The following is a 26559-nucleotide window of genomic DNA, read 5'->3' on the forward strand; positions in this document are numbered from 1 at the left end:
AATGTCAATCAGCGGATGTCGACTCGACAATCATCATTTTAGCGTCAAGACAAAATCTGAAATCGTTCAACCCCGACTTTACACTGGCTGCTACTGCAACGTAGGACCAATAACTCATTTATTTGTAGTAATAACGTGTTTTTTGTTTCTCGTCAAATGGCAAATTTCCAATTGCACGCAGGACAATCTCTCATCACACAAGTGGGCCATGGAACACTCATTGAAAAATACAGCTCTATTCAGTGGCGTCAGTTAAGCAAATCGCCAAGTCCCATACTGCAAATCAGGGGTGGGCAATTTCTTCCCAAGGTGCCAAATGACAAACCTTAAATGGGTGTTGAGGATAATCAAGTTCTTTTTCTTTCGGGTTGTCCTGTTAGGGGTCGCCACAGCGTGTCATCTTTTTCCATTTAACCCTATCTCGCGCATCCTCCTCTCGAACACCCACTGTCCTCATGCCGTCCCTCACAACATCAATCAACCTTTTCTTTGGTCTTCCTCTCGCTCTTTTGCCTGGCAGCTCCATCCTCAGCACCATTCTACCAACACACTCACTCTCTTGCTTCTGAATATGTCCAAACCGTCGAAGTCTCACCTTGTTTCCAAAACATTCAACTTTGGCTGTCCCTCTAGTGAGCTCATTTCTCATGTTATCCAACCTGTTCACACCAAGCGAGAACCCCAACATCTTCATTTCTGCTACCTCAAGTACCGCTTCCTATTGTTTCTTCAGGGTCACCGTCTCTAATGTGTACATCACCTCACCACCGTTTAATACATTTTGCCCTTCATCCTGGCGGGTATTCTTCTGTCACAAAGAACACATTCCGCCAAATGTTCCACCCCGCTTGGACCAGTTTCTTCACTTCCTTACCACTCTCTCCATTGCTCTGAATTGTAGACCCCAAGAATTTGAAGTCGTCCACCTTCACTATATCTTCACTTGGAGCTTCACTCTTCCTTCTCTCATTCACGCACATATATTCTGTTTTACTACGGCTAATCTTCAATCCTCTTCTTTCCACTGCATACCTCCATCTTGCTAACTGTTCCTCCCCCTGTTCCCTGCTTTCACTGCAGATTACAAGATCATATCCTCATACATGTCCTGTACTATTCCAACATATTTCTCCGCCATACCAGACTTGCGCATGCAGTATTATAGTTCCTCTCTTGGTACTCTGTCATAGGCTTTCTCAAGGTCTACAAAAATACAATATAGCTCCTTCTGACCTTCTCTGTACTTTTCCAGGAGCATCCTCAAGGGAAAAGGTGCATCTGTGGTACTCTTTCTAAGCATGAAACCATACTTTTGCTCACAGATACTCTGTCCTGAGTATAACCTCCACTACTCTTTCCCATAACTTCATTGTGTGGCTCATCATCTTTATTCCTCTGTAGTTTCCACAGTTCTGAACATAGCCTTTGTTCTTGAAAATGGCGACGAGGACACTTTTCCTCCATTCTTCTGGCATCTTCTCTCCTGGTAGTATTCTATTGAATAAGTTGGTGAAAAACCCTAACCCTAACCCTAAAATCGTTTCCCAACGTTTCCAGGGACAAACAACAGAACCGAAAGATCGGTTCCCATACTTGCCGAAATCCTCATGCCTGCGATCTGATACTCTTTTCACCTCCAAGACATTCTTCGCCAGCTCTTCTTTTAAAATAACCCCTACTCCATTTCTCTTCCCCATCTACTCCATGATAAAATAATTTAAACCGTGAACCTAAACTCTTAGCCTTACTCCCTTTCCACTTGCTCTCTTGGATGCCCAATACATCAACCTTTCTCCTAATCATCATGTCAACTAACTCCTGATCTTTTCCTGTCATAGTCCCAACATTCAAAGTCCCTACATACAGCTGTAGGTTTTGTGCATTCCTCTTCTTCTTCTGATTAAGCCGCTTTCCTCCTCTTTTTTGTCTTCGACCAACATTATGTGAATTTCTACCGACGCCTTGTAGAATAACATTTCTGGGTTGGGGTGTAGGAAGCCCGGGCCATGACCTAACTGTTGTAGAATTCGTATGATGAACGCTCATATATGTTTGGCACAGTTTTACGCCAGATGCCCTTCTTGACGCAACCCTCTGCATTTATCCGGGCTTGGGACTGGCCGACAGGTAGCACAATAATGTGCTGCCCAATGGGCTGCAGACAATCAAAAAGAAGCAACCAGATAGACAAAGTTAGCACCAAAGATACACAATTTACATACTACCTACTCTATGTTAAAGTTAAGATCAAATGAAAGCAATCACAATAAACACAGTCAGCACTTAAGGTACAGAAATCACATACTGAGTTAAAAATATAAAGGATGGCGATTTAAAGGAAACATGGATGGAGGGGATTCAAGCCACATTGGCCCTTACTAGTAGTTTAAGGTTGAGTCGACGATTGATGTTTAGTGCACTGATTCAAGATAATACATGGAGTGGAGGTGGATTTTTAAAGGCGGACTAACAGGTCTTTGAGGGTCAGAGTTCTAACTGATAGACAGGTGTTCAAATACCTATTTGCAGCTGTAGCACACAAATCATGAAAAAAAAAAAAAAAAAAAATCATACATTGTGATTTCTGGATTTTTCTTTCTTGATTCTCTCTCTCACAGCAGATATGCACCTACGATGAAAAGCTCAGACCCCTCCATGATTTGGGAGAACATGCAATATAGCAGGGTGTTCAAATACTTAGTTACTTAGTTTCTTCACTGTACATGGCAGGGGTCGGTAACCTGTTCAGCAGAGCCATAAAGCCCAAATATTTTAAAAGTAATTTCAAAATAACCATACAGTATTTTAAAAACTGAGTACAAATGTATTTGCGCATTTATGTAAGACCAACACTTTTACAGTACAATACGTCTGAATTATTTTAAATAACATTGTTACACTGTTCCTAACCAATGATGACAAAAGTACTTCTTACCATGAATGTGACTTCTTGTACTGCCTGGTTTTGCTTTTTCATACGTTGTTAGATTAAGCTTCATGTAGGCGTTGTGATTTCCATCCGTTAATCGTGAACATGATACAATTTGATTTGCCATCATGATGGTACGATGGTGAACAGTTCTTGCCAACAAAGGCACGTCTTTTATTCATTTGATTATCTTGTCTTTATGCGAAGTTGTCAAAATGTTTACTGGCAACATCAAGTACGAATGCTTTGGCATACTCCCCATCTGTGAATTTAGACAAACAACAAATCTCTCTCTCTCTCTCTAGAGAGAGATCTCTCTCTCTCTCTAGAGAGAGATCTCTCTCTCTCTCTAGAGAGAGATCTCTCTCTCTCTCTCTCTCTCTCTCTCTCTCTCTATCTCTCTCTCTCTCTCTCTATCTCCTCTCTCTCTCTCTCTCTCTCTCTCTCTCTCTCTCTCTCTCTCTCTCTCTCTCTCTCTTCTCTCTCTCTCTCTCAAGGCTGTCCATTCTTGTTGAAAACTTGGGTACTAATCTTTTTTTTCTTTAACCGACCTTTGTCAAAAGCATTTTCATAATTAGTTGTTCCGACACGATCGGCGTTCAACCCTTCTGCACCTGTGCTTATCGACTACTACACCAAACTGTGGCAACCCCACGAGGACAAACTTTCTGCATCATTTGTGTTGCCAGCACGACAGCAATCTAATGGACAGTATGTCGTTATGAGGGCTCTGTGAGCCATATGCAACCACCAAAAGAGGCAGGTATGGCTCGCGAGCCATCGGTTCCCGACCCATGGTATATGGTCAATGGACTGCACATTAATTCAGTTGAGTTTTACTTAAAATATTAATTTTTTTTGATTGATTAGTAAAGACTCAAGGGGAGATTAATGAAAAACGTTGAGATGCACAAAAAAACAACATTTGAACAAGGGTGTGTAAACTTAGGATATACTTTATCCCTGTAGCAAACTACAAAGTGAGCAAAGATTCAATCTCACCACAGCAGGATTGAGACACCAGAAACTCAATGTCAGAGATCCAGTCCTTACGCTGGTCCTTTGGTGTTGTATGTGCCCTGGTTTAGCCTTGAAGCCCTGTGTAGCCTTCATGCTATCAGGGAATTTGCTCATCCAAGAATATGTCTTCTGAAGTGCAACTCTGTAATCTCCAGAATACCTACAGAAACACGGACACTATTATAAATTATTCATTCATTTTCCAAACTCCTTATCATCACTAGGGCCACAGGCATGCTGGAGTCTATCTCAGCCATCCTTGGGCGTGTGGCCAGGTACACCCTGAACTGGTCGCTAGCTATTTGCAGGGCAGAAATATACAAAAAAAGCCATCCCCAAAAATATTTGCATTCACACCTACAGGCAATTTAAAATTGTCAATCAAGCTAATGTGCATGCTTTTGGAATATGGGAGGAAACCAGAGTACCAAGAGAATAGCACACAGGGCTGGGGAGAACATGCAAACGCTACACGGGTAAGGCGGGATTTGAACGCAGGTCCTCAAAACTCTGAGGTAGATGTGTTAACAAGTCAGGCACAGTGCTTTCAATTATTAATTAGTTACACTATTTACATGCATCTTCGCCTTTAGTCTACCCATAATAGTTCTGGGAATTGGGGCCAGAAAAGGTCAAAGGTCATAAGTGAAAAGATAGAACAGAAAACAGATGGAATGTGTCAGTAATAATTAGCCCCATAAATTTAAGTGTATGACCTAATAAAAAAATGCCCACAATGTAGTAAAGTGTACTTGTGCATATATATTTTTAAATCGCTGACATTCATTTGAATGAGAAATGTACTGTCCATAGATGAAATTGTATACATATTTCCATCATTATACATTCATTTGCGAATATTATCCTCCAGAGAAACCAAAGGACACATTGTAGGATGCATGAAAAATAATTCCATTTCAAAAACTCAGATACATACCACTTACATGCTCAACTCAGTGACAACAAGGCATGTCATCAAACGGAAGGCAAGAGTCACCCTCGTGGTACAAAATAAAGAATAATAAGATTAAGTGGTGGTGATTGTCGGGGATAAGCACACTTTAGCACTATTTTGGCATTTGCGCTTTTTGTGAAAGGATGCATGACAAGCAGAACGTTCACTTGTTTTCTTTTGTGACAAATATTTAAATGCTTTCCAACTATATAACAACAAAAAAGGAAAATTTGACAGGAAAATAGTTTATTGCAAGAATAATTGAATCATGAGCTACACATGAACATTTGAACCTCGTGTTTGTGCGTATCCATCCATACTGACCCTTTTAAAAGTAAATTTTAGTGCGAAATGTTAAAGTTTTGATCCTTGAGCCGTCACCTAATTTTGGTGCAGGGGTTTGTGATCTAAGGAACTAAATTGTCTGGGCTTCACACCTATGGGTAGGGTTACCCACGGCAAAAAGGTCTGAGGTGAGGGACCAGACAAAGTACAACTCCATAAAACCCCCGTGACAAATAAAAACATTGGATCCAGGTTTCACTTGCCCAGACGCCGGTCACCAGGGTCCCCCTCTGGAGCCAGGCCTGAATGTGGTGCTCGAACGGGAGTGCCTGGTGGCCGGGCCTGCAGCCATGGGGCTTGGCCGGGAACAGCTCGAAAGGGTAATGTGGGTCCCGCTTCCTAATTTCTTAACACCTGTGGGAGGGGGTATAGGGGTCATGTGTAGTCTGAGCTGGGCGGTGACCAAAGAAAGGGACCTTGGCGATCCGATCCCTGGCTACAGACTCCCTTTGGACTCCTAAACTCTTCCTCTCGCTCGTTTGCCTGGCAGCTCCATCCTCAGCACCCTTCTACAAATATACTCACTCTCTCACCTCTGGACATGTCTGAACCATATAAGTTTGCTCTCTGAAACCTTGTCTCCAAAACATCCAACTTCGGCTGTCCCTCTAATTTCTAATCCTATCCAATCTGCTCACTCCTTGCGAGAACCTCAACATCTTCATTTCTTCCACCTTCACCTCTGCTTCCTGTTGTATCTTCAGTGCCACCGTCTCTAATTCGTACATCATGGCCGACCTCACCACTGTTATATAAACTTTGCCCTTTATCCGAGGAGACTGTCACATAACACACCAGACACCTTCCGCCAGCTTGATTTTAAGTAGATAGAATTTATTCAAGAATCAATAATTGCTGCCTGACTGAAAGCCCAATGTATGTTCACTGAATATTTCTCAGTATAAGTGTATTGATTTAATGATATAATTTTAATAGTTTCGTAACTTTCCAATCAATTTGATGGTTTTCTGTTTCTTTTTACTGCATTGACATTTGAGGGATTATTTATATAACAATGATATTTGTGAGATCTAATTTCAGTTTAATGAAAATGGATGTCATAATTCATTGAGTACATATAATTTGTTAAAAATAAGCAGGAAATTATTTTTTCCATTTGTAGGTTCTGAAGGGAATTTTGACCCATGTAGATGGTGTCAAGTATATTCACGAGAGCAATGTAACAAGACATGTACAGTCAGGTTCCATCCATGATTGGGCAAAAAAAAGTTTACACAACCCTCTCCTGAAAATGGTCATCAAGGGTCCTCATCAAGTGACCAACCGAGAAACGGAGATTCCAACTGTACTGTGACAGCAAGCACTGGCCCCACACAACCACATGGTTTTTGCAAACAGAACTTCATTCAATAGATGTTTGATAAAGCAAGCAAGACCCACTATAGGAATCATATGACTAGAGCTTTAGATGTGGTCATGTGTGAGAATTCAATGTCCGATTACAAATACCTGATTGAATTGCAGAAAAAGAATGGAGTCAACTGCATTGTATTTTAGAGAACAATCGTAACCTACAGGTTACGATCACAAATTTACACGGAACCCACAAACAGGTTACCAGCAGCAGGCCTTACATTGAGGCCTGCAGTGTTGGGGACATTGAACCGGAGCAGAATATTCACAATGCCCGAGACTTGCTGTGCTGTTGGTTGTTACAACAAATGAGACAGATATTCAAAGTGATCATTCTATGGAATACCAACTGAAAAGGCAAGAAAAGATCAAAGGATTTCAGCAATTCAACGTGATGGATGGTGCCCAAACAAATACGGCTGTGTAGCGATCATGTCACTTCAAGAATTATTCTTCTCAATCTCAAATTCCCAAGAAGCATTTATAATGGCAAGTTGCCTCGTTTGAGAACAATGCATTAAAAAAAGATTGAGTCGTCTCCAACGTGGACAAAGCGTGTTGCGGCCACACGTTAATCTTTGGTAAACCTCTCCCGAAATACTTTTTTTTTTTTTCCCAAATATGCATTGTTCTCAAATGAATCCAATGCGTATTTTCAAAAAAGAAAATAAACCCTCGATCACACAAGTTTACCAAAGTTCAACGTGTGGCCGCAACGCGGTTCCGTGTACAGGGGCTGATGCCTATCCCAGTGGTTTTTCTTTTTTTTAAATATGGACTCATTTGACAACAATGTATATAATTTAAAAAAAAAAAAAAAAACACGTCTGTCACGGAGAAGTTTACCAAAGTTTAACATGTGGCCGCAACAAGCTTCATGTATGGAGGAGCTGACTCGCTTTTTTTCTCCCCCCAATCATCATTGATAAAAGCGAGTTTGTGTAAAACCAGGGGTTATTTATTTAAATATTGGTATTTGTATTGAAAAATCTGAGTGGCTCCATCACTATGTGGGATTTATTCTTGATTGAGAACGGATCCAACAATGAAGTATTTGTATGTAACCAGACTGTTCTACGCTTTCAAACTCTTCCGTGGAAATCTTACTTACTCACCAGATATACATGTATAACCAGTTGTCCAAGAAAAGCATAAGCGGGTTAGTAGTCCAATTTCTTATCGCCAAAACGATCGACTTCGGCATTAAATACGAGTCCTCAATGCCAAGTGTCTCTCATTTTTCCACGGACCTTCGTTTATCATCACCTTCTAAATGTTTAACGGTATCAGAAAAAACTCTGGCCGTCGTGCTATAAGATGTATTTTTGTGTCGTCTCCAACCGTCTTAGCATTGAAGTTTGTTTGACCGGCGCTTCCAGCCAGTGACAGGATTTGATGACGTAGATGCACGAGCTCTATCGCCTCACTGTCCCCCCTCCACCCGTTTCATTCACGCACACAGTTTTACTTTGGCTAATTTTCATTCCTCTGCTTTGCAGGGGATCCCTCCATCTTTCTAAATGTTCATTCACCTCCTCCCTGCTTTCACTGAAGATCACATCACAATGTCATCTGTGAATATCATGGTACAAGGGGATTCCTCTCTAACCTCTTCTGTCAGCCGATCCGTTACCACAGCAAACAGGAAGGGGCTCCGAGCTGATCCACCTCCACCTTAAATTCTTCTGTCACAACGACTGCACACCTCGCCACTGTTCTGCTGCCATCATACATGTCCGGTGATTTTCGTATTTCTCTGCCACACCAGATTTACGCTTGAAGTACCACAGTTTCTCTCTTGGTACTCTGTCATAGGCTTTCTCTAAATCCACACAGACACAATGTAGCTCTTTCTGGACTTCTTTGTACTTCTTCACTAGCACCCTCAAGGCAAACAATGCATCTGTGGTACTCTTTCTACGCATGAAACCATACTGCTGCTCGCAGATACTTACTTCTGTCCTGAGTCTAGCCTCCACTGCTCTGTCCCATAACTTCATTGTGTGGCTCATCAAATGTATTCCTCTATCGTTCCCACAGCTCTGAACATCACCTTTGTTCATAAAAATGAGAACTAGCACACTTTTCCTCCATTCTTCATGCATCTTCTTGGTCAAAAACTCCACAGCCACCTCTCCAAATTGGTTCCATGTCCCCACAGGTATGTCATCCTCTATAGTGCTTAACCTCCCTCTTACTAATAATTGCCACGTCCTGGTCCTTCACACTTGCCTTTTCAACGATTCCTTCTCTCTCATTTTCTTCGTTCATCAGCTTCTTAAAGTATTCTTTCCATCTATTTAGCACACAACTGACACCAGTCAACTCATTTCCATCTCAATCCTTGATCACATCACCCTTACCTGCTGCACATCTTCCCATCTCTATCCCACTGTCTGTCCAATCTGTAGAGATCCTTTTCTTCCGCTTTCGTGCTCACCCTGGTGTACATGTCCTCATATGCCTCTTGTTTACCCTTCGCCACCGCTACCTTTTCCCTACGTCGCATCTCAATGTATTCCTTTCACCTCTCTTCAGTAATCTCAGTGTCCCACTTCACTAATCTTTTTCCTTGTTTGATTTCCTGTATTTTGGGGTTCCACCACCAAGTCTCCTCCTCCCCTTTCCTAGCAGAAGACACCCCAAGTACTCTCCTGCCTGTCTTTCTGATTATCTCGGCTGCAGTAGTGCACCCTTCTGGGAGCTCCTCCTGTTCACCGAGAGCCTGTCTCACCTCTTTCCAAAAGGCCATACACATTCTTCCTTTCTCAGCTTTCACCACATGGTTCCCAGCGCTACCTTTGTCTTCTTAATCTTCCTACCCAGCACCAGTCATCCTACATACCACCATCCTTTGCTGTCGAGCTACACTCTCCCATACCACTACCTTGTAGTCAGTTACCTCCTTCAGATTACATGGTCTGCACAAAACATAATCCACCTGCATGCTTCTATCTCCGCTGTTGTAGGTCACGCTTTGTTCTTGCCTCTTTTGGGAAAAAAAGTGTAAACTACTGCCATTTCCATCCTTTTCGCAAAGTCCACCACTAGCTGTCCATCAAAGTTCCTTTCCTAGATGCCGTACTTACCGTATTTTCTGCACTATAAGGTGCATCTAAGAGCCTTAAATTTTGGAGCGAATGAGAATAGTTACATGTAAAATGCGTTTCTACTTAAGAAGGTTTGATGTTTCAAAACGACTTCTGGAACGGATTATTTCGTAAGAAGAGGTACCATTGTATATGAAAAAGGCATTGCTTTTGAATGATTACTCAACAAAGCATGTGAAAACATGAAAAATATTACATTAATTAAAATACAATAATACAGTTTTAGGTTTTAAACATTTTCAAACCTGCAGTTGTCTCTGTAGAGGAAGTCTAGAATCATGAAGAGGCCTTTCAGGATACTGGATGTTGATGAACTGATGGTTGGGACCGCCATAATTTCTTCTTTCCCATTTTGTAATCCCACAATCTCCTCCTTTTCTAGCACTCCAGCAATATTCTGCTACAGTGTGAGACAAATTAATCGCAATATTGTGACCAATGTGATTTTTCAATTCCACAGATTTGAGTGTGTGCGTGTGTGTGTGATTTGTTTACCGTGTATCAGGCTTTTTTTGTGTCGTTTATTCAGGGTATTATTGTGCATTGTGATCTGTATCCTGATTCTCTAAAGGAAACTCCATATAATGTGCTGCATGCCGATTGGGTAAAGGACTGTAGAACATTGTCAACCGCCCTAAGTACCAGACTGCCAGGCGCCCGCCCGTATGAGTACTTAAGGTGGGGGAAGGAAAAAAAAATAAATAAATAAAGTGTGTGTACAGGTGCCCAGTCGTAAATAAAAAAAAAAAAAACTCTCGACGTTAAAGGACACATAAAACCCATCGTGCTTTCTAAGCCAAGCAGAGATAGTGAAGGGCAAGGAACCTTCATCTGATTGCGGCAAATAAAAAAAAAAAACATGTTTACAGTTGCCCAGTCTTGGAAAAAAAAAAAAATACAGATTTATATAGACACAAGCACACACACCAACACTCACGCACACAGACACACGCGCGCGCACACGCACACACAGCCTTGTGGAAGTATTCGGCCCCCTTGAACTTTTCAACCTTTCGCCACATTTCAGGCTTCAAACATAAAAATTTAATTTTTTTGTCAAGAATCAACAACAAGTGGGACACAATCATGAACTGGAACAATATTTATTGGATATTTTTAACTTCTTTAACAAATAAAAACCTGAAAAGTGGGAAGTGCAATATTATTCGGCCCTCTTGCATTAATACTTTGTAACAGCACCTTTTGCTGCAATTACAGTTACAAGTTGCTTGGGGTATGTCTATCTGTTTTGCACATCGAAAGACTGAAATTTTTGCCCATTCTTCCTAGCAAAACAGCTTAAGCTCAGTGAGCTTGGAAGGAGAGCGTTTGTGGACAGCAGTCTTCAGCTCTGTCCACAGATTCTCAATTGGATTCAGGTCTGGACTTTGACTTGGCCATTTTAATACCTCGATACGTTTATTTGTTAACCATTTCATTGTAGATTTGGCTTTATGTTTTGGATCATTGTCCTGTTGGAAGATAAATCTCCGTCCCAGTCTCAGATCTTTCACGGACTCCAACAGGTTTTCTTCCAGAATGGTCCTGTATTTGGCCCCATTCACCTTCCCATCAGTTTTAACCATCTTCCCTGTCCCTGCTGAAGAAAAGCAGGCCCAGGCCCCGACCCCGAGGCTGCCACCACCATGTTTGACAATGGGGGTGGTGTGTTCAGGGTGATGAGCTGTGTTGCTTTGACGCCAAACATATCGTTTTGCATTGTGGCCAAAAAGTTTGATTTTGGTTTCATCTGACCAGAGCATCTTCTTCCACATGTTTGGTGTGTCTCCCAGGTGGCTTGTAGCAAACTTTAAAAGAGACATTTTATGGATATCTTTTGGAAATTGATTTCTTCTTGCCACTCTTCCATAACGGGCAGATTTGTGCAGTGTACAACTGATTATCTGATCAGTCTTCTGCTTGTTCGAGGTGAAAATTTAGCGGGGCAGCCGGGTGTTGGTAGATTTGCAGTGGTCTAATACTCCTTCCATTTCAATATGACTGCTTGCACAGTGCTCCTTGAGATGTTTGCATTTATACGGAGACTTGATTACACAGATTAATTCTATTTATCATCATCTGTCAACATTGGATCACTAAGATACTCTCTGAACTTTTGGACTGAGGTTGCTGAACTGAAAGTAAAGGGGGCGAATAATATTGGATGCTCCATTTTTCAGTTTTTGGACAAAAAGTTTAAAATATCCAATAAATTTTGTTCCACTTCACAATTGTGTCCCACTTGTTGATTCTTGAGAAGAAACGAAAATGTCATATCTTAATGTTTGAAGCCTGAAATGTGGCGTAGGGTTAAAAAGTTCAAGGGGGTTTCACAAGGCACTGTATATATATAAACTCTTCACGATGTGAAAACTCAAATGATCGGGTTACATCGGGTGTCAAATGGCACAGCATTTAATAAAAAGAACATTATTGTAACAGTGAAGCATGGAAAAAGTGTGATGGTCTGGTGCTGCTTTAGTGCCTCAGGGTCAGGCCAACCTGCTCTCATTGATGGAACAATGAATTCTGCTGTGTATCAGAAAATCCTGAAGGAAAACAACGGGCCATCAGTTAATTCCCTCAAACTCAAGTGCTCTTGGATCATGCAGCAGGACAACGATCCGAAAAACACAATCAAGTTTACCTCTTAATGGCTCAAAGGAAACAAAATTAAGGTTTTGGAGTGGCCAAGTTAAAGTCCTGATTTAAATCCAATTCAGATGCTGCTGTGTGACCTTAAACGGGCAGTTCATGCTAGAAACCCTCCATTATGGTGGAGGTGAAAAAAAGAAAAAAAGATCGGGATAAATTTCCTCCAGGGCGATGCAAAAGATTCATCACGGATTATCGAAAATGATTGATTTCAGTTATTGCTGCTAAAAGGTGGCACAACCTTTCATTAGGTTCAGGGGGCAATTACCTTTTCTTCGAGGGTCAGAAAAGTTCAGATTAGGTTGTCTTAATGAATTGAATTGTCATTTGAAAACTGCATTTTGTGTTTCGATTTAAACCTTTGTGTGTGATAGATATGAAAAATAAATTCACAACAATTTTTCTGCAGAGGGTTTATAGTCTCCTCAACATCCAGGCTACTCAGAGAAATGGGAGTCCGGGGGAAGGCTCATCGGCAAGCAGTCAGCGATCTCCAAGGCGGCGGAAAAGGCCGGCCAGTGGGTGTGGATAAAGAGAAAAGACCCCAATTGGCCCTTTCAGAAAATTGATGGCACTTTGGGGGTGAACCTGGGACGCTGGGATTCACTGCTGAACCATCTCGAGAGTGTCGTGGGTCTATCAGCGAAACACTAGATGACGGAAGGAAGCCCACTTGATAACCCGTAGGGTGCCATCACTTAATTGAACATCCCACAGAGCCTTTTCCGAGCCAAAATATGCAGGAATAGAGGGATATTAACATCTAGTCCTACATAATACATCTGATCATCTGGGGAACCAGTGACTGGGCCTGATGGATTCACCAGGGCAGAAAACACTGCCTAAAGAAGAGACAGCGGGTAAGTTGCACTGACAGATACTTTTTCAGAAGCAGGTCGAGTCAGTCAGCATAAGTTCAGCAGCAGGACACATACCACAGTCTGCAGGACATCAACGCCCCTGTCCGAGTGAAGGAACAAGGATAGGAGAGGAACCTTGACCCAATCCAACACTACAACCAACCGCAGAGGAAAATCCAGGGGTGTAGTCCATTGATCAAATAGTCAAAGGCCTGCGACAAGACTTTGTGGAAGAAGGTCAACATGGATTTTGGAAGGGATCAGAGGCACCAGGACAAAGAAAAGCTGGAAATGATGGGTGATCTTATTTCTACGTATGGGGTGGAATAATTTGGATTGGTCGAAGGCAAACAGGCTGCCCCAATTAGCCCTGAAAAGTCCAGAAGGCAGAAAGAGATCGCCTGATCAAGGAGAGGAGGCAGCTGAAGAAGTTGTGGAGTAAGGCCACAGAGAAGGAGATTGAGGGCATAAACCGCCTGGAGGAAGAACTCAAGGGTAGGCTGGCAGCACCGAGGAGAGCTGAAAACCTTTGGAAAAACATAGAAGGAAAAAGCACGTGAGATCACACTATTAAGATCCAGTCAGATTTACAAAGAGTCTTTTTGCAAAGAAGAAAAGTAGAAGTCTCTGAATGACGAAAGTCATCCTGAAAGAACAGAAAAATTCCTGCAAAGATGACCGTTGTCATGAAGAAGCTATGCTCCCACTGGATATACCACCAATTGATACACCAGAACACGAGCTAGACATCAGTCCACCCAAGTGGGGTGAGGAAATCCATACTGTGCATAGAGGAAGGGTGGCATCACCTCCTGGTCTCAATGGGGGGGGTTCCATACAGGCTCTACAAAAACACACCATATGTCCTGCAATTCCTCTGGAATCTGATGAGGGTCGTATGGCAGAAGAGGGAGAGACCAACTGCCTGGCACAGAGCTGGAGGAATTCTTATCCCAAAGGAGAAGGACTCATCAGAAATTGGACAGTAATGAGAGATCAGCCTTCTGAATGTTCAAGGGAAAATTTTCTTCAGCATGCTTGCTCATAGGCAAGCAGAATACCTGCGAGGTAACAACATGATTGAAACGTCAATCCAGAAGGCAAGAATACCTAACTTCTCTAGATGAATAGAACACACTAGTGTCATCCTGGCATCAGATCCAGGTTCTCAAAAAAGAGGGAAGAGACCTCCATATTGTGTTCCTGGACCTATCAAACTCCTTTGCCTCAGTCCCACATAACCTTCTGTGGACAGTGCTTGACTATTTCAAGGTCCCAGTGGCGCTTACAATCCTAGTTAGAGCCAACTTCAAGGATATCCAGCTCTGTGTTAGAACAGCAGGTACACCACTGCATGGCAGCACCTGGAAGTGGGAATCATGGCTGGGTGTACCATCTCCCCGCTGTGATTCACCTTGGCCATGGAGGTCATCCTCCGGGCCTTTCGCTGGTTGACTGGTGGGCAGCGAATAAGACCTGGGGTGAGCCTGCCTTCAGTCAGAGGCTACATGGATGACCACAACACACTTACCACAATCAAGGCCTGCACTACAGAATTGTTTAAAAAAAAAAAAAAAAAAAAACCTCCAGGAAAAAAAATCGAGCTGGCTATTGTCAGTATATTGTCAGAGTATTATTTTGTCATATTTTATGGAATAAAAACTTAAGATAAGGGGGAAAAGAAGAAAAGGCGAGACGGTGACAAAGAACATGTACATTGAAAATTCTGAAAGCAGCCGAGATGAGTACAGATATTGTTACAACATTCTTCTGTGAGGTGGTGTGTGTACCAAGAAAAACTTTTGCACATTCAATAACAAGCCGTGGAGCCAGACTTGGGCAACTCCGCCAAGCTAAAAAGGTCGCATTTCGTAGCGGGGATAGGGCTCCGTACAATCACACTACAAACCAGCTGACAAAAGAAATTAACGTTGCAAAAAGGGATTATGCAAGAAAGATGGAATCTTATCACTAATGACTCCAAATTAGTCTGGCACGCATTACAATCACTCATTACAAGCAAAGATACCTCCCAGTAGATGTCAATAGTGGGCTAGCCAACAACTTGAAGAGCATTTATAGCCAATTTGAAAAGGGTGTTTTGACCCACCACCATCACCAAGCCACACCATCAACCACTTCAACATCTGACTCCTCCATTGACCATCCAGGAACTGGACGTGAGGGGGGGTCTTCAAACAACAAAAGATTAACAAACCGGGGGGGGGGGGGGGGGGGCAAAGACCTTGCTTAACATTCCTGTCTCAAAGTCTGCGCAGACCAACTTGCTTCAGTGTTCACAAAGATCTTCAACTGGTCTCGAGAACTGTGTGAAGTACCAACCTGCTTCAAATGCTCCACCATCACCCCGGTCCCCAAGAAACCAGCAATCCCTGGTCTAAATGACTACAGGCATGTTGCCTTGACATTTGTGGTCATGATGTCCCTTGAACGTTCTTGGGAATTAGTCTCACAGGACCTGAAACGGGAGACAAATATCAACTCCACCCTCAAAACCCCCAAAAAAGGATAAATGTCTTGGAACGTCTGAGGAAGCACGGCATGCCACAAGCGCTGCCGCGACAGTTCTACACTGGAGTCATCAGTCAGTACTGTGCACTTCTATCACAGTCTGGTTAGGGGCTGCCACAAAAAAGGACAAACTTCAATCGCGACGAACAATCAAAGCTGCTGAATGGATGGTCGGCACCACCCTACACACCCTTGAGGACTTGCACGCCACCCGAACTAGGACAAGAGCAGGCGGGATCCTATTAAATCCGCCACATCGTGGCTATCAGCTCCTTCTATGAGCTAGATGTACCCAATCAATGCAAACTAAACCGAGCAGGCATTCCAAGGGCTTCTTCCCTCTTGCAATTAAGTTACTAAATTCTTGAACAGTTAACTTACAATTCCACTGCAGCATGCTGACAGTTTCCAGCCTTGAGTTGTTGTCACACCCTGCTGGGCCAATCAGTATTAGTATTCTATACGACAGAGGATCGCACGACTAGTCACTTTTCACTGCATACACGCTTTGAAGACTTGACACTCTTTCCACAATGCTCATTGCACTAGACTATTGCTCTAAAGAGCATTCTAACTGCTGTAAACGCTAGAAGACTCTGCATCCTTCGCACAACTGAGTTTTTTCTTTTTTTAAGTTCCCTGTCGACTGTTTATTGTTTTACTGTGTTTTGTTATACTAGGGCGGCTCTATTCACCGGAGACAAATTCCTTGTCTTGTCACATACTTGCCGATAAAGCTGATTTTGATGACCCATCCCACTCACTGTAGCAGTCTCACCAAAAATGCACTGTCTGTACATCTGTTGTTGACCAGTACTAGCCTCTCGAACCTGTGTTGCATCTGCTCCACTTAAACAATCAACCGAGGAATATCTGTAACACTCATTGACATTCTCCCAGATTACTGCATGACTAGTTAATTAAACTTCATATATTCCTTAGTCTTGTCGACCATTGGACAATGGTCTTTGTATTGGATTATCGCTCTGTTAGGCACCTCCTCGCGTCAACAATACAAAGCAATGGTGAGTGTGGTAAGGAATTGAAGAAATGGGTACTAGCGGGATAGAACAGTTGGTGGAAGGTGTCTGGTGTGTTATGTGACAGAAGAGTCTCCGCTAGGATGAAGTTTATTAAACAGTGGTGAGGCCTGCCATGATGTACGGATTAGACACTGTGGCTCTGAAGAAATAACAGGAAGGAGAACTAGAGGTATCAGAAATGAAGATGTTGAGGTTCTCACTCGAAGTGAGCAGGTTGGATAGGATTAGAAATGAGCTCAATAGAGAGATAGCCAAAGTTGGATGTTTTGGAGACAAGGTGAGAGAGGGTAGACTTAGATGGTTTGGACATGTCCAGAGGCAAGAGAGTGATTATATTGGTAGAAGGGTGCTCAGGATGGAGCTGCCAGGCTAAAGAGCGAGAGGAAGACTAAAGAAAAGGTTGATGGATGTTGTGAGGGAGGACATGAGAACAGTGGGTGTTAGAGAAGAGGAAACACGAGATAGGCTTAGATAGAAAAAGATGACACACTGTGGTGATCCCTAACGGGTCAAGCCAAAAGAAAAAGAAGGAGGACGCACTCTAATTGCTCTAAACGCTACAGGACTGCATCCTTCATCCAATTGTCTCAAAAAATCTTTTTTTAAAAGTTCCATCATAGCCAGTCTTTACTGGTCCGTGACTGTTAACGCAATGCATTTATGTCTAAATTGACCATTGTAATGTACATGTCAGACTTAGCGGGTTTAACCCCAGGAGACAAATTGCCTTGTAGGTTTCTGACATACTTGGCGAATAAAGATTATTTTGATTTTCATTCTAATTATGTATACACTGAAATTTTTGTTTTTCGGAGTGCTGTGAGATTTTTCAATTGCAAAATATGTGCCTTGGCTCCGTAAACATTGGAAATCACTGGTTTATCTTACGTTGAAACCGACCTAATTTAGAGGTCAGTGGTTATGCACGAAAACACAGATCGACATCTCCCCTCTGCTGGGGAAAGTTTCAGCCACACTGTGTTCTGTAGCCACCCTGTAAGGTGTGTGCTTAGGGTTATTGTCTTGCTAGAAGATGAACCTTTAGCAGGTCTGGTGCACTCTGCAGAAGGTTTTCCTCAAGGATATTCCCGTCGTTGGATACATTCATCTTTCCTTCGATTGCAACCAGTTGCCTTGTCCTTGTAGTTTAAAAACACCCCACAACATGATGGTGCCACCAGCATGCTTCACTGTTACGACTGTAATGGACAGATGATGAGCAGTGCCTGATTATCTTCACAGATACTGGTGAGAATTAAGACCCAAAAGTTCTATCTTGGTTTCATCAGACCAGAGAATCTCTTTTCTCAACATCTTGGAGACCATCAACATCCATCCACCCATTTTCTTTTCCGCTTATCCTCATTAAGGTCGCGGGTGTGCTGCAGCTTATCCCAGGTATCTTTGGACAAGAAGTGGGGTAGACCCTGAACTGATCACCAGCCAATTACAAGACACATATAAACAAACAACCTTTCACACTCATGGGAAATGTTCTCTTCAATCAATCAGTGCCAGCAGTTGAGCAGCGCATAATTCTTGGGTGGACACATCTCTAAAGACCTGTCCTGGAGCACTAACACCACAGCACTGGCTAAAAAGGCTCAACAGCTGCTCTACTTCCTGCAGACACAGAAAAGAGCAAGAGCCCCATCCCCATCATGATCTCCTGTTACAGAGGGACGATCAATAGCATTCTGTGCAACAGTATCACCGTGTGGTACAGGGCCTGCAAGGGAAGGGCCACCAAACCCTACAATACATTGTGAGAGCAGTTAAGAAGATCATCAGGCATGAAGCCCCAGACAATTTAGCTCCTAGGATCATCGGTACACACAAACTTGTCCATCACGATAAGGTGACTGCTCGAGGAGGGGGAAGTCCAATCAGTATAATGAAAAACAGCTGGACTCCAAAAGAGGTGTCGAACAATCTTGAGGATGATCAGAAGAAATGAACATCACCTGAGTCTGAATGTTCAGGACTCTGGGATATTTTTTTTTTTTTAAACACCTCTTCCTAACCTAGTGGACGCAAAACTGACTCTCACCTACCCTAAATGCAAAGTTAGGTCTGACAGATAGGGTGAAGACAATTGTCAATGTTGGACTCAAGGCCACACCACGCCAAGATCGTCCTCTCATCCCTCCTCGCCTGAAACCACTGCCCACTGAGATGCAAAAGGCCCCTCCCTCCACACATAATGAATCTTATCTGTGAATATGACTGATATATGCAGGGTCTTTTCCAGAATAACTCAAACCCTAAAGGAGATCAGGCATTTTTCATCCTTGGAATTACCAGGAACAGAGAGTTGATCAAAGAGATATGGAATAAAAGAGTAGAACTTCAAGCTCAGCGAGGATAAAAAGTGAATCTATCAAATCATTGTCTCCAGTTCTCTCTGCGAGACTAGCTCATTTTAATGTCAAGTCACTGGGAAAAATCAATGTTTAATAATGACATCATTACAATCTATGAGCTGGACTTTTTGTTATTAAATGACATGTGGTTGATAGAAAGAAGCTGTAGTAGCATTTTAAATGAGTTAACTAGCAAATGTTATTGCATAAACAAGTGTCGAATAAATAAAAGGCAGTGGTATTGCTATTTTTAAATCATTATTTCAGTGTAAAGAAATTATGCTGGGTGTTATTAGCTCCTTTGAATGTCTGTGTTTTTTTAGTTAAAAGTGACCCAAAGATTGTTGTTATAATTTAGAGACCTCCAAGATAATGAAAAACTTATGGAAGATTTTTCAGAACTGCTGTAAATTATTTGCACTACAACTGGCTACAGGAGACTTCAACATTCATGTAGACAACATGGATATAAAATCCAAAAAACTCTTTTCCATACCAGACAGATTTGACCTCTCATCATATAAAGAGTCCAATTCACACTCAAGGTCACATCTTAGACCTCGTCATCTCCAAGGATGTAAAGATTCTATCAATTGACATTAAGGAGATGGCTATTTCTCACCATTTTCTGTATTTTTTGATCTAAGCAAAACAAAGCAAAGCAATTGTATGTGTATAGCGCATTTCATACACGAGGCAAATCAATGTGCTTGACATGATTAAAGGCCTTTGAAAACAAAGAGATAAAACATTTAATATGGGATAAAAACAATAAAAATGACAAAAAGTATTTTAAAAAGTAATATGATCAAAAAGTGTATATATTCTAAAAAGCATTAAAAAAAAAAAGTTTTCATCCTGGATTTAAAAAGATTCACACTTGGGAATGACCTCATCTCTGTTGGCTAGTTATTCCATTTGTATGCAGCATAATAGCTAAATGCTGCATCACCATGTTTGCTTTGGACTTTGCGCACCACAATTTGAAATGAGTCAGTCGATCTCAGAGCTCGACTGGGTTTGTATTCCGCTAGCATTTCTTTCATGTATTCAGGACATAACTCATTGAGTGATTTTTCGACCAGTAGCAGAACTTTAAAATATATCCTAAAGCTGACTAGAAGCCAGTGCAAGGACTTTAGTATTGGAGTTATATGCTCTGACCCCTTTGTTTTGGTCAGAATGCGAGCTGCAGCATTCTGAATGAGTTTAATACTCTTTTTGGAGAATCCAGACAGAAGACCATTACAGTAGTCAAGTCTACTTGAGATAAAAGCATGGATGAGCTTTTCCTGGTCTGCTCGACAACATACAAGACTTTACTCTATATATGTTCTTGGAGACAAGATTCGAGAGAGCAGACTTCGATGGTTTGGACATGTTCAGAGGCGAGAGAGTGAGTATATTGGTAGAAGGATGCTGAGGATGGAGCTCCCAGGCAAAAGAGCGAGAGGAAGACCAAAGAGAAGGTTTATGGATGTGGTGAGGGAAGACATGAGGGCAGTTGGGGTTAGAGAGGAAGATGCAGGAGATAGGCTAAGATGGCAAAAGATGACACGCTGTGGCGACCCCTAACGGGACAAGCCGAAAGGAAAAGAAGAAGAAGACTCTATATATGTTCTTCAGATGGTAAAAGGCAGTTTTTGTGATTTTATATGATTGTTGAAAGTCAGGTAGGAATTAATCAGAACACCAAGGTTTCGGACTTGGTCTTTGGTTATTTAAGATAGCGAGTCCAGGTGTTTACTAATAGCATTTTGCTTTTCTTTATTGCCAAAAACAAATATCTCAGTTTTGTTGTGATTTAGTTGGAGAAAGTTTTGGCTCATCCAGCTATTTATCTGATTTTGACAGTGGCACAATACCTCAATTGAACTGTAGTCATCTAGAGACACTGCTAAATATAACTTTGTGTCATCTGCACAGGTAAAGTTTGGAAGAATTTGACCCAAGGGTAGCATATACAGGCTGAACAGGAGAGGTCCAAGAACTGAATCTTGAGGGACCCCATAGGTTATTGCCATTCGCTGAGACTGAGCACCTCCAATGGTCACAAAGTAGCTCCTTTCCTACAAGTAGGACCTAAACCATTAAAGGATTGTTCCATTAAGTCCTACCCAGGTTTCCAACCTGTTTAGCAGCATATTGTGTTCTCCCATTTCAAAAGCAGCACTGAGATCCAACAAGACCAAAATTGACATCTTTCCTGAGTCAGTATTCAACCTTATATGATTTAGCACTTTGACAAGAGCAGATTCTGTCCTGTGATGAGTTTGGAAACCTGATTGTAATCCGTCAAAAAGTTCATTTAAATTCAAGAAATTGCTGAGTTGATTAAAAATAACTTTCTCAAGAATCTTGGCTATGAAAGGGAGATTTGAGATGGGTCCATAGCTTGCTAACATGGAATCGTCCAGTGCTCTGTTTTTTTAGAAGAGGCTTAACAGCAGCTACTTTGAAAGCTTTGGGAAACTCGGCAGACTGAAGTGAGGAATTGATTATTTGCTGCAAATCAGGTACCACTGACTTCACAATAAATTTGAAAAAGTCTGACGGTATTGAGTCGAGACAGCTCGTTGATGGTTTCAACTGCTGAACAGTTTCTCTACAGTTTATTGGTCAACTGTATCAAATTCTGACAAGCTAATCGAGTTTTCTCTGGGTGGCTTCAAATGTGAGATCATTCTGTATTTTTGCTGATTTGTGCTGACATTTGACCTGATGGATTGTATTTTCCCACTAAAATAGGCAAACTCATTGCATTTGTCAGCTTTGACAAGTTCTGGATCCATCTGATTCGGGGGGGTTGTAAACCTGTCAACCACAGCAAATTAGAGTAAGGTATTGTTGAGGTTCTTACTGATGATTTCAGAAAAGTGTGACTGTGTAGCTCTAACTCTTGGTTAAAATTACAAAGACACTGTCTGTAGACATTGTGGTCAATTTGGAGTTTAGTTTTTCCTCCACTTGTGTTCCGCTTTCCTACACTCCGATTTAGATATCTTGACCATCATTGTGCTTCTCCACAGTGTTCTAGCTCGCCTCAGGATGGTCTTAGTTTTAACAGGAGCGTAGCATTCATGTGATTTTCGAGATGAAATTTTCCAAAGCCTCTCTTTACGTAGCTTTTCCGAAAAGAGATAGTGGTTGCCTGAACTTTTGGAAGAATCTGTAATTCAAAATATACACAAAAAAGGTTTAGTTTTAAAATTGAATGTATATTGGCCTCTTTAAAAATGTCTGTCTCAGTGCAATGTTTAAGTATGATTATGGTATCCCTAATCACACCCGCAACTTTATCTGCGGCCATGACTGACCACACCTGTACATTTTTCAAATGTGAGTGACATATATATATATATATATATCTCCATCAATCCATCCATTTTCTTAGCCGCTTATCCTCACAAGGGTCAGGGGAGTGCTGGAGCCAATCCCAGCTGTCAATGGGCAGTAGGCGGGGGACACCCTGAACTGTTTGCCAGCCAATCGCGGGGCACATGGAGACAAATAGCCGCACGCACAATCACACCTCGGGGCATTTTAGAGTTTCCAATCAATGTTGAATGTTTTTGGGATGTGGGAGGAAACGTGAGTTCCCAGAGAAAACCCACGCAGGCACAAAGAGAACATGCAAACTCCACAGAGGCGGGTCCAGGATTGACCCCGGGACCTCAGAACACTGAGGCCAACGCTTTCCAGCTGATCCAGTGTGCCACCTATATATATATATATATATATATATATATATATATATATATATATTACAATTATCAATTCGGACTCAACTTCACTATATTCTATAATTATTGGTGACGTCTACATGTGCAGTGGCTTTTACACCATGTTGATCTATTAGTCTGGGTTTTAGGCAAGTTTGAAGCCCATGGCTTGCTTGTATAAAGCCTTCGTAACTGAACAGTACTCTTACCTTACAACACAACAGATAAGAATCCACTTACGAGCATCCTTTACTGCCTAGGATATGCAAACTCAAAGCTGAATGGCTTTGTAAAAGCATGCCCATGTCCCTGCTGATTACACGCAAAGCCAATGAGCTTCTTACAGTGAAGAAAATAAGTATCTGAACACCCTGCTATCTTGCAAGTTCTCCCACTTGGAAATCATGGAGGGGTCTGAAATTTTCATCGTAGGTGCATGTCCACTGTGAGAATGATAATCTGAAAAGATAAATCCAGTCATCACAATGTATGAGATTTGTGTGAAACAGCTGCAAATAAGTATTTGAACACCTATCAGCTAAAATTTTGAATCTCAAAGACCTATTAGTCCACCTTTAAAAGTCCACCTCCACCCCATGTATGATCTTGAATCAGATGCACTTGTGTGAGGTCGTTAGATGCATAAAGACACCTGTCCACCCCATACAATCAGTACGACTAAAACTTGTAACATGGCCAAGACCAAAGAGCTGTCCAAAGACACCACAGACAAAATTGTACAACTCCACATGTCTGGAAAAGGCTATGGAGAAATTGCCAAACAGCTTGGTGGAAAAAAGATCCGCTGTTGGAGCAATCATTTGAAAATGGAAGAAGCCAAATATGACGGTCCATCTCAATCAGAGTGGAGCCCCATGCAAGATATCACCTTGTGGGGTCTCAATGATCCTTAGAAAGGTGAGGACTCAGCCCAGGACAACATGACGGGACTTGGTCAATTACCTGAAAAGATCTGGGAATACCGTTTCCAAGGTGATTGTTGGTAATACATTAAGATGTCATGGTTTGAAACCATGCATGACACGGAAGGTTCCCCTGCTTAAACCAGAAGATTTCAAGGCCCGTCTTAAGTTTGCAAATTACCCTTTGGATGACACAGAGGAGTCATGGGAAAAAGTTTTGTGGTCAGATGAGACCAAAATGGAACTTTTTAATTCCACTTACCGTGTTTGGAGGAAGACGAATGATGAGTTCCATCCCAAGAACTCTAATGTGAAGCATTGGGGTGGTAGCATCATGCTTTGGGGGTGTGGGAAATGACGACTGCACTGTATTAAGGAGAGGAGGACCGCGGCTATGTATTGTGAGATTTTGGGGAACAACCTCTTTCCCTCAGTCAGATCATTGAAGATGGGTCGTGGCTGTCTTTTTCAACATGACAATGACCCGAAGCACACACCCAGCAAAGCCAAGCAGTGGCTCCGTAAGAAGTATATCAAGGTTCTGGCTTGGCCGAGCCAGTCTCCAGACCTAAACCAAATAGAAAATCTTTGGACGAAGCTGAAATTCCGTGTTTCTTAGCGACGGCCCAGAAACCTGTCTGATCTCGAGAAGATCTGTGTAGAGGAGTGGGTCAAAATCCCTCCTGCAGTGTGTGCAAACCTGGTTAACAACTACAGGAAACGTTTGACCTCTGCAATTGCAAACAAAGGCTGCTGTACCAAATTATAACCTTGGTTTTCTCAGGTGTTCAAATACTTATTTGCAGCTGTATTACACAAATAAATCATTAAAAAAAAAAATCATACATTATGATTTCTGGATTTTTCTTTTTCGATTATCTCTCTCACAGTGGACATGCACCAATGACAATTTCAGACCCCTCCATGATTTCTAAGTGGGAGAATTTGCAATATAGCAGGGTGTTCAAATACTAATTTTCTTCACTGTACGTCATATACCTCTTGTTTAGCCTTAGCCACCTCTACCTTTGCCCTACATTGCATTTCAATGTACTCCTTTAGCCTCTCCTCAGTCCTCTGTGTCCCACTGCTTCATCGCTCATCTCTTTCCTTGTATGACTTCCTCTATTTGGGGTTCCACCAGGAAGTCTCCTACACCTCTTTCCTACCGGAAGACATAAGTACTCTCTTGCCTCTCTCTGTCTCATCACCTTGGCTATAGCAGTCCAGTGTTCTGGGAGGTTCTCTTGTCCATCGAGAGCCTGTCTCATCTCTTTCCGAAAGGCCGCACAACATTCTTCCTTTCTCAGCTTCAACCACACAGTAAGTTATTTTAAGGTCTTAAATTCCATCCCTAATCACTGGGACCTGCTAAACAGGTTAAAAACGTGGGTAGGACTAGATGGAATAGTACTATACTACCTTTAAAAAGCAAAGACCAAGTCAGTAACCTTGGTGTCCTGATGGATTCTGGCCTGACCAACAGTCATATCAAATCAGTTACTACAACTGCCTTTTACCATCTGAAAAACATATCGAGAGTGAAGGCTTGCATGTGTCAAGCAGACCAGGAGAAGCTCATCCATGCTTTTATCTCAAGTCGACATGACTATTGTAATGATCTTCTGACTGGGCTCCCCAAAGAGGATTAAACAGCTGCAGCGAAGGTTGTGACCAGAGGAAAGCGGTCAGAGCATATAACGCCAGTTCTAAAGTCTTTACATTGCCACTGGTCTTAAAATCACTAAGTTGTTTCGGTCTTGAATACATGAAAGAAATGCTAATGGAAAAAAAAAAACAGTAGGGCTCTGAGATCGAGTGACTGAGGTCTAATATTGGAGTGCAGAGTCCAAACCAAGAGTGTTGTGTTTTCAAATCCCAATTAAAATATCTTTTTATCTCATGCATTTTCGAGTACTTTCACTTTTCAGTGACATTTCTTGTACTAAAAGCTGTTTTAATTGTAGTTTTTCCAAATACTTTGTTTTTGTGTTTTGTTACATTTTAATTTTGACTAATGTTCCCTTTGTTCAAACCAACAAAATGCGACAAGGCAGTTTGTGATCATTTAATCTCACACACATCAACACAACACAAGCACGATAAAATAGCTAACACAAAATAGGTGTGCAAGAAGAAAATAGTTGAGTCACAATGGCGGATAGTCACCAATGTTGAACGAGTGTTCCCAAACAAGCAAATGTTCATCCCAGCGGGTATTTCAAGTTAGCGAAAGTTCCAGCCGGCCCAAAAACGAAAGGCAGCAGGCGTCCGTGTCATTAGTATTCCAAGCAGCGTAGTTTCCCAGAGCAGCGGTGAGGTCGTGAGAAGAAGCCTTGTTGTCAGTCTCTTTCATTCGTTTTTTTTGCTACAACTGTTCGGTTAAAACCGGTTATGAAAGTAAGCGGTTTTTTTGTGATCCCTGGTGCGCATGCACTGCTAGTACCACTGCCTGAAGTTGATGCTTCACGATCTTGATATTTTAGAAACAGATTCATACCAACGGAAGATGAGAGTCTTCGCCAAATCAGCATGTCTCCTGTTTTTCCGGTGCGACTCCAGCAGCTTGACGCCCATCTTTTCAAGCTGGTAACTCTGCTTGCACAGATGGCAGTAAAACATGTGCCGATCTTTTGGATCTCGACGAACACAGCTCCCAAATTCCTTACTTTCAACCCAAGCTTCTTGAAAAATGCACTTCCCCGTGATACAAGCTGGATCGATGAAA

At 42.0% G+C, this 26559-nt stretch overlaps 1 protein-coding gene and 1 long non-coding RNA gene across 9 annotated transcripts in view; one reads left to right on the forward strand and one right to left on the reverse strand.

The window, feature by feature from the left end:
* brip1 (BRCA1 interacting helicase 1) overlaps window positions 1–26559 on the reverse strand; it is a 155035-nt gene that overhangs the window by 56676 nt on the left and 71800 nt on the right. For 5 of the 6 annotated variants that reach the window (XM_061826745.1, XM_061826744.1, XM_061826743.1 and 2 more), the window contains 2 exons: window positions 9979–10133; window positions 3932–4109 (listed from right to left, as the gene is read on the reverse strand). In XM_061826745.1, the coding sequence (XP_061682729.1) occupies window positions 3932–4109; window positions 9979–10133 (333 nt within the window). The remainder of the gene's footprint in view (window positions 1–3931; window positions 4110–9978; window positions 10134–26559) is intronic. The other variant, XM_061826741.1, reaches the window with a different exon arrangement.
* LOC133504484 (uncharacterized) overlaps window positions 1–26559 on the forward strand; it is a 61083-nt gene that overhangs the window by 16221 nt on the left and 18303 nt on the right. The window lies entirely within an intron of this gene.

This window comes from Syngnathoides biaculeatus, chromosome 8 (genome assembly GCF_019802595.1).
Source record: "Syngnathoides biaculeatus isolate LvHL_M chromosome 8, ASM1980259v1, whole genome shotgun sequence".
NCBI classification, from domain to species: Eukaryota; Metazoa; Chordata; class Actinopteri; order Syngnathiformes; family Syngnathidae; genus Syngnathoides; species Syngnathoides biaculeatus.